General features: G+C 37.2%; 1 protein-coding gene across 1 annotated transcript in view; it reads right to left on the bottom strand.

Annotated features, from left to right (window-relative positions):
* Positions 1-204: 204 nt before the first annotated feature.
* The window catches only part of LOC122755174 (protein unc-93 homolog A-like), a 36,460-nt gene continuing 19,982 nt past the window's right edge, over positions 205-16,682 (bottom strand). The window contains exons 6-8 of the mRNA XM_044003516.1: positions 12,690-12,825; positions 10,266-10,397; positions 205-488 (exon numbers count right to left, since the gene is read on the bottom strand). Coding sequence (XP_043859451.1) covers positions 205-488; positions 10,266-10,397; positions 12,690-12,825 — 552 coding nt within the window. The remainder of the gene's footprint in view (positions 489-10,265; positions 10,398-12,689; positions 12,826-16,682) is intronic.

Genomic DNA, 16,682 nt, shown 5'->3' on the forward strand with positions numbered 1-16,682 from the left:
GGACAAGAATTATACAAGATGAAAAGGCCTGGATGGGTCAAGATCTGCACCAATGGAGGGAGAGAATACTCACATCCATGAGATCACAGGTACATTGAAGTATCGTTACCAATGCTGAAATTATTCTGAGAAAACAATTTAATACTTTGGTGCCTCTATAGAGAACCATTCTGAGGCCTTCTAACTATCTCATCAAGCAGTTTGTCATTCTGTTGAATTTGTTTGAGAAACTGTTTGAGAAACTGTTTCTTCTGGTTGACTTTCCTTTTTATCAGCAAGTGTCTCACGGGACTTCCTATATTCAAAGTACTCAACACTCCCATAGGACACCATTGACAAAATCAGTACCCCGAGAAGGATATATAGCTTGGTTTTGACACACAAAGATGTGCTGTATCCAAAAGCAATGACAAATCCGAGAGAGTCCCATAAGCGGTAATTGGCAAAAGCAGCCTCTTTGTTCTTCACAAATAGAACTCCATAGATGACTGCAAGGGGAAAAAAAAAAGAAATGATAAATTTGTCCTGAAACCATGCTATTTTTTTTTTCATTTCTGAGACTAGGAAACCATATATCACCATCCCCCAAATAGTTCCATCAAAATGTGTTTTTTTTCAAGTAAATCTTCCATTTTTGTACTGAAGCTAAAACAAATTATTGTTATTTGTTCAAGTTACCTTTTTCCATGCTTTTCTAGAAGTGAAGAATAATAACATGCTGTTATTAATTCATTATGATCTAGGTCAAATATAATATTTCAAAAGCAAATACAAACAAAGGAAGCAATAACAATTAGCATCAAGTATTTATCCGTTCACAGAAGTAGACTCAAGAATCACCCACTTTGTGCCTGGCAGCAGTTTTAATTGTTAGGTATACATATATGCATGCACAAATGCATATACATGCATGCATGCACGCATGTATTAATACACATGTGTATGCATATACATGTACACACATACAATATATAATACACATGTACGTGTGCATGTGTGTGTGTGCATATACATATACCTAAACCTATAATATACATACATTAGGAATGCTGCCCATCAAAAAAGTCATATTCTAAAATAATGTCTCATCTCCCTTAAGAGATGGTTAGCTGTGTTGGCTGCTAATTTAGGATAAAGGGAGTAAGTATATTTTCCTTGCTTGTGAGAGAAAGCATGAAGAAAATCTTCTGAGAAAGTAAGGGGAGCTTATCAAAACTTGGGGCTCCTAGTGCTTTGCTAAACTGAGTCTTTGTTTTGAAAGCAAAAAACGAATCTACCATTTAACCCAGACAGAAACAGGTTGGTTGACAGTAGAGATAACAAGTCGAATTGAGAAATCAGTTCCATGAAAAAGGAAACACATGACTTATTTCTTCTATGTGTCTGAGACCACCAAAATAGACTGAGAAGACCTCTATAACTCTCTTAAACTATCTTCTTATTGTGATTCCTACTCCAACCTCACACCATGGCTTACTCTAGGAAAACTCTTTAAAAGACCAGAATGTTCTAATATTATTTAAAAAAAAATTTAAATAATAATATACCTTTTATGTAAAGTTTTGAATTCTAAATTCTATTCCTTTCTTGTTCCCTGCTTCCCCCCTCCCTTAGGCGGTAAGCCTCAGGTTTTCAGATATGTTATACATGTGCATTTATATAAAACATTATACCATCTAATATTATTTTTAAAGGATAGAACAAGGGATAAGAGAAAAAACTGTGTTCTCTCTGCAAGGTTACAGTGATTTGAGGGGAATCAAGTATATAAGGAAGAGACTGACAGCTAGAAAGAAAGAAACACCAGGTTATTTTTGCAAAATTCATTTTAAATTCCAACACTGATGAAAATGACAGAAGTAGGTAACATTTACAAATTGCTTATAGTGAAGTAGGTGCTATTATTATCCCCATTATCCTATTCCCAAACCAAACTTGCTTCACTGGGTATTGGTTATTCCTTCTCCGGGGCAGCTATGTGGCACAGTGGATAAAGCACTGACCCTGGAGTCAGGAGAACCTGAGTTCAAATCTGACCTCAGACACTTACTAGCTGTGTGACCCTGGGCAAGTCCCTTAACCCCAATTGCCTTAAAAAACAACAACAACAACAAAAACAACTGGCCTCGCTCCAGTCATCCTGATATATATCTTGCCACTGGACCCAGATGGCTCTGGAGGAGAGAATGAGCTTAGTGACCTTGCACAGCCCTCCCTCACTTATATCCATTTCATTGCAAGTCTTCAAGAATGAAGGACAAACAACAATGATTATTCCTTCTCTTATATGCTATAAGAGAAGCAAATCATCTCCTATCTCTGTGCTGTTGTATTGGCCATCCCCAATACCTGGAATGCAGCCCCAGCTCATATATTCTTTACAGAATAATTCTTTTCATATGTCTTTAAGGTTTGCAAAGTGCTTATCTTTTGTGATTTCATTTGATTTTCACAACTCTGAAGGAGATGCTGTTCTTATCCCCATTTTAGAGAGGAAGAAACTGAAGTTGGGAAAGTGACTTGCCCAGCATCACAGAGCTAGTAAGTATCTAAGGGAAGTTTTGAACTCAGGTCTTCCTGATTCAAAGACCAATACTCTGTCCACTGTATCACGTAGCTATCTTTTTTTCTGGACATGGAAGGGATGAAGAGGAAGATCTTATTTTATCAATTATCGATTAACTTTTTTTAATGAAAATATGGCATCTAAGCACTGAATAAATGAACTTTTGTCTTTCTGCCTTCATCGATATTTCTGAAATAGTGGAAATGAGCCCTCTCACAACTTTCAGGCATACCTTCCTGAACAGAAGGTTGTTTTTCCTCTCCTTGCCTTAGGGCACCTGCCAACAGACTACTTAGCAGCTGTGCATCTGGCAGCTGCACAATCTCATGTCTTAAATGCCAAAATCTTTGGAGAATTATCTAAAAATAATCAAATGGTGCAAAGTACTAGGATTAGCACACTCCTGGGAACATTTTAAAACCCTCTCATTTCTTCCCTTTCTTTTTTTTTTCTTTACATAAGTCTTTAAAATTCAGTCCAAAAACAGAGTCAAAGAGAGGGAAATTTTAATTGAGTTGAGAGGCTTTGTTTAATATTGCATTGGTTATATTTTTAATGCCAAGTGCATTAAACTTGAACCAAGTGCAATAATTATTTGGTTTAGGGACAGCTAGATGGTGCAGTGAATAAAGCACTGCCCCTGAATTCAGAAGGACCAGAGTTCAAATCCAGCCTCATACACTTGATACTTAATAGCTGTGTGACTCTGGGCAAGTCACTTAACCCTTATTGCCCTGCAAAAAAAAGAAAAAGTGGGAGAACATAAGTCCTAGCCAGTCAGAACCAATTGAGAGGTGATGAGTGAAAAGGCAGATCTAGAATGATACTGAATCTGATATTCAATTATAGATAATATAATATATACTTTATTTTCTTAAAAAAACTCAAGGAGGTAAAAATAAGATTGTAAATTTGGCTCAAAGATTACAAATAATTAAAAAGTGGGGAGAGGAAAAGGTAATTTCAGAAATTTGGAATGGTGGCAAAAGGCTGTGTGCAATTTCTGATGCCATATGGTCTTGACTCATTTCTTTCTTTTTTTTTTTTTTTTTTTGCAGGCAATGGGGGTTAAGTGACTTGCTCAGGGTCACACAGCTAGTAAGTGTCAAGTGTCTGAGGCCGGATTTGAACTCAGGTACTCCTGAATTCAGGGCTGGTGCTTTAACCACTGCACCATCTAGCTGCCCCCTTGACTCATTTCTTTTTAATGGACACAAACTTACAAATATAAGATGGTAAATACTGGAAAGGACAAAGTGAAAATAATTCAATTCACTTATTAAGATATTATTTAGAGCTAAGACAAAATATAAGGTGAACTAATATTATAGCCAGAATGTGATTGATAATGATTCTTTAAGCGCGATTTTACTGTTTTCCAAAAGTTTGTTTTGTTTGTAATTAAAGATAGGGAAGAATTATTCTATTCACATTAACACTAGTCAAATTTCCATTCGATTAAAGCCCAATGGGTCAATAAACGTTTATCAAGCACCTGCCACATTCCCAGCATTATGCTAAGCGTTAGGGGTAAAAAGACAAATATAAAGCAGTTCTCACCCTCAAGAAGCATATATTCTGTTGGCAGAGACTGAATTCATGCATGAATATATATATGTAATATATTATATATATATATATACACATACACAATATGAGGTATTGGGGTGGGAGTGGACTAGGCTGGGGGGAATTAGGAAGTCACGTCTGAGTTGAGTTTTGAAGGAAGCCATATTCTAAGAGTTGGAGGTGAAGGGTGTTACAGCGAAATAGAATCTGGGGCCTTGAGTCAAGAAGTTAAAATCCAGCCTCAGAAACTCACTAACTGTGTGACCCTGGAAAAGTCACTTAACCTCTGCTTTCTTCAATTTCTTCAACTGCAAAATGAGAATGAAACAGAACCTACCTCTTAGGGTTGTTGTGAAGATCAAATGAAATAATATCTGTAAAGTGCTTAGCACAATGTCCAGCACATAGTATGAACCATATAAATACTAGCTATTATTGTTATTGTTATTATTGTTATTATTATTATTATTAATGGACAGGGTAAAGTGGTAGTAGGGGCAGTCTGTGAATTGGAGAAGGGAGAGACCTGAGTCAAGTAGACTGATTTAGATACTACTGCAACTATTTAAGAGAAAGGTGAAGAGGACCTCAACAATACCGATAACAATGTGAAAGAAGGTGACAAATGCAAGAGATTATGGAGGTAGAATCCCTAAGATTTAGCAACTATTTCTATAGGTGGAGTGAGACAGTGAGGAATCAGGGAGTACTCTGAGGGTGAGACATAGTGACTATCCCATGCCAAGTGAAAATGATTCTTCTCCCTATAACCAAGCTCCATATTCCTTTGACCCTTGATCCCAATGTTTTTGCAAATCTAATGGTAGCTTGTGGAGACTTCTACACCGCAAAATTAATCCTGTAATTCAAGGAAAAGAAAGTCAAAATACTCTGGTCTCATACATTGAATGGGTATTTAAGTAATCATTTTTTATCGAAACTACTTCTGTTTACTTCTACTTTTAATGTATAGATAGATATTCTTGAAAAAGAATAGAGACTTGACCTATGATTTCATTGATGTAGTGAAGTCATAGATGAAGAAATTCAATTCACCAGTGCAAGTCAGCGCCTTCTCTGAAACTTATAGACTTTGAGAATTGTCTTAAGAACTAAGGGATTAGGTGACTTGTCCAGAGTCACATAATTAATGTCTTTGAAAAGGACCTTTAAGCAAGACCTTCCTGGCTCCTAGCTAGGCCAGCGCTCCATCCACTAAATTATATTGCCCCTCTAGTCTTTGCCAAATGAAAGAAAATTGAGAAGAGTCAGTGAAGACTAAAACAATCTTTTTCTTTTTGTATCCTTCCCCAATATACATACAACACCTACATATGTGTGCATATGTGCACATGTACATACATGCACACACGCACACAAACACACACAGAGAGAATCTAGTGTAGACCTCTATACCTTATGAGTGTTCAAGAGAAGTTAAGGCTACTCCAGGAAATTAACAAGCCACTTTAGAAATAGTGGAGTAGACAATGTTATAGAAGAAAATGAGTTCTGCAGTGGTTAAATGTTTTGCCCTGGATCATACAGCCAGTTAGTGAAAAGAAAAAAGGTCAGCCCAATAGCCATTTTGAAATAGATCTAGGATTACAATGCATAACATTCTTCTACCATATAATCCTGAGATGCCATGAATAGATAGCATTTTTGCATCATTTTCTCCTTGCCTAAACCAATATTTACATAGTTTTCCAATATTGTAAAAACACTTGCAAGAAGAGTTTCACTCTTGAGCCAAACTAAATAAATTATGGCATCTAGCCATGTATGTGTTTGACCTACTGTTCTGTAAGGAACTTCATTTAAAAGGAGTTCAGTTCAGATTTATGACTAAAACAAAAACACTGGTATCTAAGGATATGTAATAAATTGGCATCAATTGTGTCTACACAAGGGAAGTCAAAAGTCTTTTGTTATCCAATTTGTCACTAGTTTAGGAGCATTGAAGGTAGCATGCTCGGATCTTGAGAAAAGGGATAGGCACAGAGAGCGATAGATAATTCATGGACCTTTAGGGTTGGAAGGGATCAAAAGAGGCATCTAGTCTATTATGGAGTGAGTAAACTAAGTCCATAGAGATTAAGCACCCAGAGTCACACAGCTGGTAAGTATTATGGTAGGTACTTAGGCTTCTGACTTCAAATACTGTGTTTATTTCTGTGGAATACATTGCAATTTTGTACCCTTTCCGGTGGAGAGTGGTAGCTTACCACCTCTAAGGACAATGCTTAGTGGTCTAGTTTCATGGGGATTTATTTCATGTTCCTAAATGGGTTGAAATAAGAAAAATCCTTTTGGAATCTCAAAGTATCCTACAGTCAAGGACACAATCATGGTATTTGGAGGAGTGAAGGCTGTGGCAATTTGGAAAGCCTCTTGATTTATGTTCTTCTCTTGTTGTCAACACAACCAATATCTCTCATAACAATCCTAATTTCCAAATCTTATTCAATAAGTGTATTTATTGTGTGTGAATGTGTCCCACATCTAACATATACTACCTATGTGACCCTGGGCCCCGCAATGTTCTAGACAACTCTCAAAAACACAAAGTTACAGAAAAGGTGCCAACTTGCTTTGATACAAACATCTAGGTGGTGCACTGGGTAGAGTGCTGGGCCTGGAGTTAGGAAGACATGAGTGAAAATATGACCTCTGACAATTACTAGTTATGTGACCCTAGACAAGTCACTTAAAATGGTCTGCCTCAGTTTCCTCCACCTTGAGAGATCCTCAATGATTGGTGAGCCCCTACCCCAAACTGCCATGACTTGAGGAGCCTCAATCATGTTTACTTCCCTTCCTGCTTGCTCTCTGGTCTGCTCTACCACTACATCATTTGCCTTCTGTTTTGTCATCCCCTATTTGAATGTAAGCTCCTCATGAGTAGGGACAATCTTGTTTTCCTGCTTTCGCATCTCCCGTGCTTAGCATACTGCTTGGCATATAGTAAAACAATTAAGTGCTTCATCATTCTATCTGTCCATCTAATTGATTCACTGTCTTACTGTCCTTAGAGGCCAAAGTTGATCAGTTCTATGAAAACTACATCTTCTAGAAATAACACAGACAGAAAAAAACTACACAGATATCATATTTATCATAGGGGATTAAAATGTTAATGTAAGAAATCAAAAGTAAATTGGAATAATGGGCAATTTTGACCTTAGAACACCAAATGAAGCAGAACAGAAACTAATAGAGTTTTATGAAGTTAGCTTGTTGGTTATAGCAACCCAAAAGGTGACTCCACATATGGATATCACCAGATAGTCAATATCAAAATCACATTGATTATGTACTTTGCAGCTAAGGGTGGAAAAGCTCTATACAATAAGTTAAAACAAGAGCTGGAGCCAACTATAACTCACATCATGAGCTTCTTGTTGCAAAATTCAGACTTAAATTGAAGAAATGAGGGAAAAACATCAGACCAAATAGATATGACCTAAATAACATCCCTTATGAATATGAAGTATAAGCAACAAATAGTTTTAAGAGATAAGATCTGGTCATTTGAGTGCCTGAAGAGCTATGGATATAGCTTTATAACAGTGCAGGAAGCAGTAATAAAAAACATTCCAAAGAAAAAGAAGAGCAAGAAAGGAAAGTGGCATCTTATGAGGCTTTATAATTGCTGAGGAAAGAAAGAAAGGGAACGGATGAAGGGAAAGATATACCCAACTGAATGCAGAATTCAAGAAAACAGCAAAGAAATATAAAGTTTTCTGAAGTGAGCAATATAAAGAAATAGAAGAAAGCAAGGAAGTTCCAGGAAAAAAAAAATCTACTTCTGCTTAATTGACTACACTAAAGCCTTTGACTATGTGGATCACAACAAAACGTGACAAGTCCTTAAAGAGATGGGAGGGGGGCAGCTAGATGGCACAGTGGATAAAGCATCAGTCCTGGATTCAGGAGAACCTGAGTTCAAATCCAGCCTCAGACAATTGACACTTACTAGCTGTGTAACCCTGGGCAAGTCACTTCTGAGGCTGGACCTGAACTCAGTTCCTCCTCAATCCAGGGCTGGAAGAAATATAGTGTCAGATTTTATATTCTTGGACTCAAAAGACCACTGCAGAAAGCGACTGTGGCCATGATATTAAAAGATGCTTGCTCCTTAGAAGGAAAATGGCAAATCTGGACAGCATACTAAAAGGGAGAGACACCTTTCTGGCAAAGGTCATATAGTGAAATTGATGGTTTTTTTCACTAGCAATGTATGGTGATGAGAGTTGGACTATAATGAAAGCTGAGAGCCACAGAATCCATGCTTTCAAACTGTGGTACTGGAGAAGACTTTTGAGAGTCCCTTGGACAGCAAGGAAATCATATCATTCAATACTTACAGAAATCAACTTAGACCATTCAGTGGAAAGTCAAATACTGAAGCTAAAGCTTAAATACATGTAATGAGAAGACAGGACATTGACTGGAAAAGACCTTGATGTTGGGAAAGATTGAAGGCAAAATGAAAAGAGGTTGGCAGAAGATGAGACAGGATAATCTTGGACAGATGTTGGGAGATAGTAGAGGATAGAAGCACCTGGCATGCTTATCTTTCATAGGGTCACAAAGAGTTGAACACAAAGGACCAACAATGGAAACAGACTCAATAACCTTAAGCTATTTTTCTATCTCTTCTTTCTCAGTCAAACTCTGAGTAAAAGCTGGCTATACTCATAGCCTCTACTTCCTCTCATTCACTATTAAACCCTTTTTGTAATGTGACTTCTGGTTGCCATTCAACTCAAGCTTCTCTCTTCAAAATTGCCATTTATCTCATAATTGCAAGATCAGAAAGGCTTTTCTTGATTCACATTTTTTACTTCGCTATTGCATTTGACTTTGTTTGCCACTCTCTCCTCCTTCATACTGTCTCCTTTATGGGATTTCATGACTCTAATCACTTTAGAATCTGCTCTGTTCTGTTCCTTCTCACTCTCCTTTGCTGGTTCTCCATGCCCTCTATGCTCTCTAATAGTGAGTATTATTCAGACCCAATCCTGGGTCTTACTCTATTCTTTCCATACATATTCCCTCAATAGCCTTATCATTTTTCATGGATTTAATTCTCATTTCCACAAAATTAACTCCCTGATCTATATATCCAGTGCTATCTCTCCCCTGAACTTCAGTCTCACATCACCAACCTACCTAGTATATTTCAAACTAGATGCCTCAGAGATATCTCAAATTCAACATATTCAAAATAGAACTTATCTTCCCCTCCCACAAATCACTTCTCTTTCAAACTTCCCCATTTCTGTTGAAAGGCTACCTTTCTTCCCATCTCTTAAGTTCATATTTTTGATATCATGCTTGAATTCTTGCCCTTTCTCACACCATATATCCAATCAGTTGCCAGATCTTTCAGATATGATCATATCATTCCCCTATTTAATAAACTCCAGTGGCTTCCTTTTGCCTCTAGGTTATTATATAAAACATGTCTGTTTATAAACTGTCTTTCTGACCCCAAAGTATCTTTCTGGCTTCACTGGACATTACTCTCCCTCCTACACTCTGTATTTTAAGCAAAATGACTTTATATTCTTTACACTTGGCATTCCTCCTACCTCCTTCTTATAGAATCACTCTTTTCCTTCTAATCAACCACTGGTCAACCACCACCTTCCTCATAAAGCCTTTCCTGATCATCCCAATTGTTATTGCCCTCTTTTTCTAAGTATTTGGCTACCCTGTATTTATTCTATAAATATTTTTGTGGGCAGGGCAATGAGGGTTAAGTGACTTGCCCAGGGTCACACAGCGAGTAAGTGTCAAGTGTCTGAGGCTAGATTTGAACTCAGACCTTCTGAATGCGGGGCCGGTGCTCTATCCACTTCACCACCTAGCTGGCCTTATATATATTTATCCTGTATAGATTTATGTATGTACTTCTTCTTTCCCACTTAGAACCTAAGTTAGAATACGGTGCATTTCACTCTTTGTATTTGTGTCTTGAAGGCCTAGCAGAGTACCTGGCACACAGTAGGCACTTAATAAATGATCACCAATGGAACCATTGTTTGATTTCTCAGCTTTGCTTTCCCTCCTAGAAGCCTCCACAGTATTCATGGTGCAAAAGTTGAAGAATGGCACTTACCATTGTTTTGTGTCTGGAAAATAGAATCTCCGACTCCCCAGAGGGCAGCAAATAAGAAGATGATAATCTTCTGAGAGGGATCAGGTCTCCACGTCAAAAGGAAAATTATGCAAGTCAAGTGTACCGCTGAACCTACGAGGTTAAAGAGAGAAGGGAAAATAAAAAGGAATCAAATGATCACTGTGAGTAAGTGAAAGAATAGGAGGTGAAATTTAGATACAAAGAAGGAACTCTTTCCCTGAGTTTTTGGCTTCCTTGATTTGAGCACTGTTTCCTTAAAATACCACTAAGCATTTTCTTTGTGCAGGTTAGTGTGCACTCACTTCACTAAGTCCAAACTGGTGCTTGGACTTTTAAAAGTCTCCTTTTTGTACTAAAATAAAGCACAGATGTTACTGCAATGAAGACTTATCTTATCAATACAAACCTACCCTAGAGTTTCTAGGTCTTCTTCAGCATACATGGGTTTTTTGTCTCTTTTATTAATAATTTTCTTTGTGCCCCAAGCACTTAGAATAGGATCTGACACATAGTAATCATAGGGAAGGTTTTATTGGCTAGTTAATTGATAGATATATTGGTTCCGAAGACTAAACTCAAAATACCAAAACAGTGGAACCTTGAACCTGAGACAGCCAATGGGTTACTAAGGATCTAACCGAACAAGAAAGCTCATCAGAAGCAGTGTATTCTGAAATTTTAGTACATATGATGGTATTAGAATGTAAAGAAAAGGTAAGTTAACTATTAGGGGACCCAGAAAAGTTTTCTAAATTGAGGGTTCTTTCCACTACATCATGCTGCCTTACAATGTTTCTGACAATTGTGACTTCTACACTGTGTCAACATCATGACTTCCTGCTCATAAGACATTTTTTATTCCTCTTTAAGATGTAATAAGTATCTCTTTGGAACAAGAAGGTATCTGCCCACATGCCTTACTGATGAATTTCTCCATCCTCCAATTCTTTCAGGCCTTGATGGGATATATGTTTGCAACTTCATAGTTTAAAATCCTTGCTTATTATCATTTATACTGAGCCATCCTCTTTCCTCTTCATGCCCAAGATGAAAGACTATTAAAATAATGGTTGGAATAACATGTTTCTAATTTGAAGCCTTAGATAATGAGTAAAGGAAACATGCTATAGCATAGCAGGCTGGGAAGGAAGCCTTCCAACATTTGTAAGGCATGGTAGCAGCAGTAAATGGACTTAGTAATAATCTTAATGATGATGTCTTAATAAATGAGTCTTTTCCCATGTCAGTCTTCCAAATTCCATATCACCATACAAAAAAGTGGGAAAAGACCCTAGATTTAGAGCAAGAAGACTGCCTTTGGTGAAATCCTAGCTCTACTACTATCTTTAGATAAGTAAACCACTTTACCTCCTAGGCCTCAGTTTCTTTATCTGTAAAAATAAAAGGATTCGGGTAGGTAGACTTTAAGGTTCCTCCTTGCTAGACACCCCAAGTTTACCTCTAGATTTCTCCCCAATTTTATTGGGGTTCGATAGTATAATCCTAGAATATATATCATCAGTATTATTTGGGTTAATTTCGTTTTCTCCATTCTTTGCCTTCAAGCTCGTCCCCTAGGCCTGGTCCACCATCTGGCCAATGAATGCTATTAACCGTGAAGTGGATCATGGGAAAATGAGTGTGAATATCTCTGAGTGCTTCTGTAAGGATCTAATGAGCTAGTTAATATTTGTAAAGAGCTTTGTTTAAAAAAAAAAGTTTAAGTTCATATAGAATAGCTAAGTACATTTTCTGTTGATATAACAATCATAAAATAATAATATATTACAAGTGAATGAAAGTACATATGTGTGCATAAGTATGTATACATAAAGTGCTTTCTAAACAACATTCCTGAATGATAGCCTCCTAAGATTTAGAGTTGGATGGGACCTTTGCTGTGATTTACTACACAGATGTCAAAATCATGGTCTGTGGGACATATGGCCCACAATACTCCCACATGCTGGGGAATGAGATTAAAATGTAATTGGGAAATATTAATCAATAATAAATAAGAAAATACAATAGAACGTAGATGATGTTAACATGTGGAATCCTTATGTGCAGTTTAGTGATCCCCATTTGTATTTGAATTCAATACTACTGAAATTGTCTAAAGCCCCCATTTTACAGGTGTGTGGGGGGGAAACCGAGGTCCAGAGAAAAATGGAAATTAACTTCTTCTCAATTACAGGAATAGTAAAGGACCCAACAAGAATCCAGGTCTTCCAACTCTAAGGCTGAAACTCTTTCCCTACCATGCTGCTCAATGAATTAAAAGCATCAGCTCCAGATAGAAAAGATAGTGATTTATGGCTATTAACAGATAGATAGATGGATGGATAGAAACATAGATAGAAACATAGATAGAAACATACATAAATAAAAGCCATTACAAACCTAGTGCATACAAAGCCATTCTTCCAGTGTACTGGGAGATCTTTCCAAATAAGAATGAGCAAAGGGAATTGGTGGCTGCAAAGCAGATCATCACGAAGCCAACGTAGTGTATCCCCAGAGGACAGGTGATGTATGACTGAAGAGAAAAGAGGCAAATGTTAAAACAATGTTTGCACTCATGATTGTTTTTCCTTCTGGATAGGGATTGAACTTGTGACTTCATGGCTACAAGAAACTTCCAGATGGAAACTTGACCAATGCAGCTTAGCCGTTTCTCTCTAACTTTCCCCATTTCACAGTTGAAGAAACTGAGGCAGTCAGAGTTTAAATTACTTAGGAAGTGTCTAAAGCTAGATTTGAACTCAGGTTTTTTTTTTTTTTGTCTCCAGGCAGCCCAGCACTCTGTCTACCATGTTAGCTAGCTGGCTCCCATGGAAATGATGAAAGAAGGTGATAAAAATAAGAAAAATTTCAAAACAAATGGGACATTGAAAAATGTTGTGCTTAAGCTCCTCGGTACATATTCCAGCATGCCTCATCCTCTTCGCCAGGAAAATAAAGTCAAGGAAGGGTAGATCTTAGGGTATGGGAAACAGTGATGGCCTATTAGGCCATGACTAAGTTAAGCCTTGCATGATAGGCATTGCCATGGATTGATATACTAGGATTGTCCTGACCATGAACAATAAAATTAACCAAATTAAGACTGGTGGTCCTTCTAGTTTCCTCAGTACTTCCCTTCTAACATTTAATCCCAAAGTTCTTGGGCTTTATTGCTGTCATTTGCAACTGACTAGTATTCTCAAGTCTTATTGTGGAAAGAATATACTTTAACATGAGTAAGGACTCAACCATAAGATCTAGCTCAGAGGAAACACATAGAAATTAGTTATCAATGATTATAAGAAAAGCAGCATGCTTCCAAAAAGAAGTTAGATTTGGAGTCAGGAAACACTTTAGTTTCTATCCTGTTTCACACATTTATTCATTATCTCGGCCAGTCATTGAGCCAACTCTGTCATCCCTGAAAATAGAATGACAGGAGTAGTAATATCTCTAGTGCCTATACTACATAATTTCTAGATTTAGATGGACCCCAAAATCACATAAGTTAAAAGTTCAAACTTTTTCTGAAATACAAGCCACGACCTTTTAGGAGGCAACTCCTGAGACAGTTGATTTTCATTTTGAGATAGCTTTCATAGGCTCACATTTATCTCTTTGTGACTTAAAATTCACTGATCCTGCTTTTGCCATTTGCAAACAAAACAAAACTAATCCTTCTTCCAAGAGACAGGTCTTCAGATACTTGAATAAACTATCATGCCCCTCTATGCTAAGTATCCTGAATTCTTACAACCAATTCTTACATCATATGAACTCATAAGCAATTAACTCAAGGCCCCTTTCTTCGCTGGTGTCCTTCTTCCAAATACCCTCCAAACCATTAAAGTTCTTTATTAAATATGTTTACCCAGAACTCAACATAGTATTCCACATTTGGTCTGACCTAGGAGTACCCACTCCTTCATGGCAATACCTTTCCTTTTCCTTGATTGACCGTCTATTGTATTCCCCATGATGTCTCTTCCAAATCTCTTTTCTTCTTGTCACCTACTCCCTTCCCTCCTCTCTCCACCAGCTTAGCAGAGAACCTTACCTCATATTTACTAAGAAAATTGAGGCCATCCATCAGTAGTTCTCTCTTTCCCCCACTTCTACCTTTCAAATCTCCTGGGCATTTTCTGTCAACTTCTTTTTTCCTTTGTCAGTGGAAAAGGTAACCTACTTTACTGAGGTCAACCTCTCTTGCAAGTGCCCTTGGATCCCAATCCCTCCCATCTCTTCTATGAACTTGCGTCTTTATTTTCTTTCTTTCTAATCCAAAGTCTTTATCTTTCCCCTGTATCCTTTCCCTAATGTCAAAAATACATGGACATTTTCCCCCATTCTCAAAAAATAAAAAATAAAACACCTTTCAGTAATTCCTACCATTCACCCAAGCTACTTCCCTATATTTCTTTCCTTTCACTGCCAAACCCCTAACAAAAAGCTGTCTAGGGGAGCAGCTACGTGGCACAGTGGATAAAGCATCAACCCTGGATTCAGGAGGACCTGCATTCAAATCCAACCTCAGACAGGACACTTACTAGCTGTGTGACCCTGGGCAAGTCACTTAACCCCCATTGCCTTGCAAAACAAAAACAAAAACAAACAAAAAAACCCAACAAAAACCAAAAAGCTGTCTAGACTCATTATCTTTACTTCTTTACTTGCTACTCATTTTTAAAGCCCTTGTTATGACATCCCACCCCACCAACAAACTTAAACTTCTCTCTCTAAGGTTATCAATAATTTCTAATTATCTTCCTTTATATACAATGATTTAATTTTCCCTCATGAATTTAGTTATCATTCTATGGAAATGATTCCCAAATCTAATTATTCAGCTCTTATTTTGTTTTGAGCTACAATCCTACAGCACCAATTTCCTGTTGGACCTTTCTGTCTCCCTATAAGTTCTAGGGGGAATCTCAAAGTAAAATAAGTCCAAAATAGAAATCATTATCTTCTTCCCCACCAAAGAACATTTTTCCTAATGATCTATTCCTTTCAAGGGTACCACACCATTTTTATAATCACTCAAGTTCATAATTTCTAAATCATCCTTGACTCTTCAGTCTTCCTCACTCCACCTGTCCAATTAGTGACTATCTTGTCTATTCTTCCTCTGTAAACACACAAAAACAAAACAACCAAACAAAAACCTCTAGCATCTATACCCTTCTCTCCACTCACATAGCCACCATCCTAGTTTATGTATTATGATAATAACTTCCTGTCTCCCTGTCTCAAGTCACTCTAATCCATCCTCCACAAGGCTGCCAAAATGATATTCCCAGAACATAGCTTTGATTATATAACTCTTCTTCTCAAGAACCTTTAATGACTCCCTACTTCCTTAAAATGAAAATGAAAACTCCTCTCTTTATCATTTAAACCCTGCCATAATCTGGCTCCAATCTATCTTTCCAGTTTTATCCCACATTACTTTCCCTTACATAGGAAAATGATCTTTATTCCTGTCAAACCAGCCTACTTACCATTTTCATTGCATGAAAGTACATTCCCCACCACTGTGCCTTTGCATCACATGTCTGTCAAGCCTCCCTCACCTCAAATTTATAAAGTTCCTAGGGTAACAGATGCCACCTCCTAGAAATTTTTCTTGATATTCCCAGTTGTTAGTGCTTTCTTCACCCACCTAACAAAATTATTTCACATTATATATATATATATATATATATATATATATATATATATATATATATATATATATATATATTCTACATATGATCATTTCTAAACATGTGTTTTCTCCCAGTATTATTGTGTGAGCTCTTCAAGAACAGGGACAATTTCATTTTTACTTTTGTAACCCCAGTGCCTAGCCAAGAGTAGGTACTTAATAAATGCTAAATGAATTTAATTCATCAGGGGCAAATAGAGTGGTACTATTACTTCCCTGTTTCTTTCAATGCAGACCAAGACTTTATAGGACCTCCCATAAGTGCATAACTAACCAACGTGCCAAGGGAGAGGATGGGAGATGGGGAGATGTGCTTTTTCTTGATCTCTTCACATTGCATGGATAACAAAGGAACATGTGGACTACCCAACCCTAATTCTTAATTAACAACTTTTCCATATTTCTTTTTCAATAATACACATCCCTGTGTTTTTGTCTGGTAAGGTGTCAGAGTATATTCATACACACTCAAATTTTGCCCTTTGGATGATCCTCGATCTTAATTCTTTATATATGGTATGATCACGTGACTCACGCCCATACAGCAAGAGCAGAAAAATATTGACAACTAATTGGTACAGTGGATACGGATCTGACCCTGGAGTCAGGAAGACCTGAATTCAAATCCAGTCTTAGAAATTTATTAGTTGTGTGATCCTGGGCAAGTTACCTTAAACTCTTCT

The sequence above is a fragment of the Dromiciops gliroides genome, chromosome 4, assembly GCF_019393635.1.
Source record: "Dromiciops gliroides isolate mDroGli1 chromosome 4, mDroGli1.pri, whole genome shotgun sequence".
Taxonomy (NCBI): domain Eukaryota; kingdom Metazoa; phylum Chordata; class Mammalia; order Microbiotheria; family Microbiotheriidae; genus Dromiciops; species Dromiciops gliroides.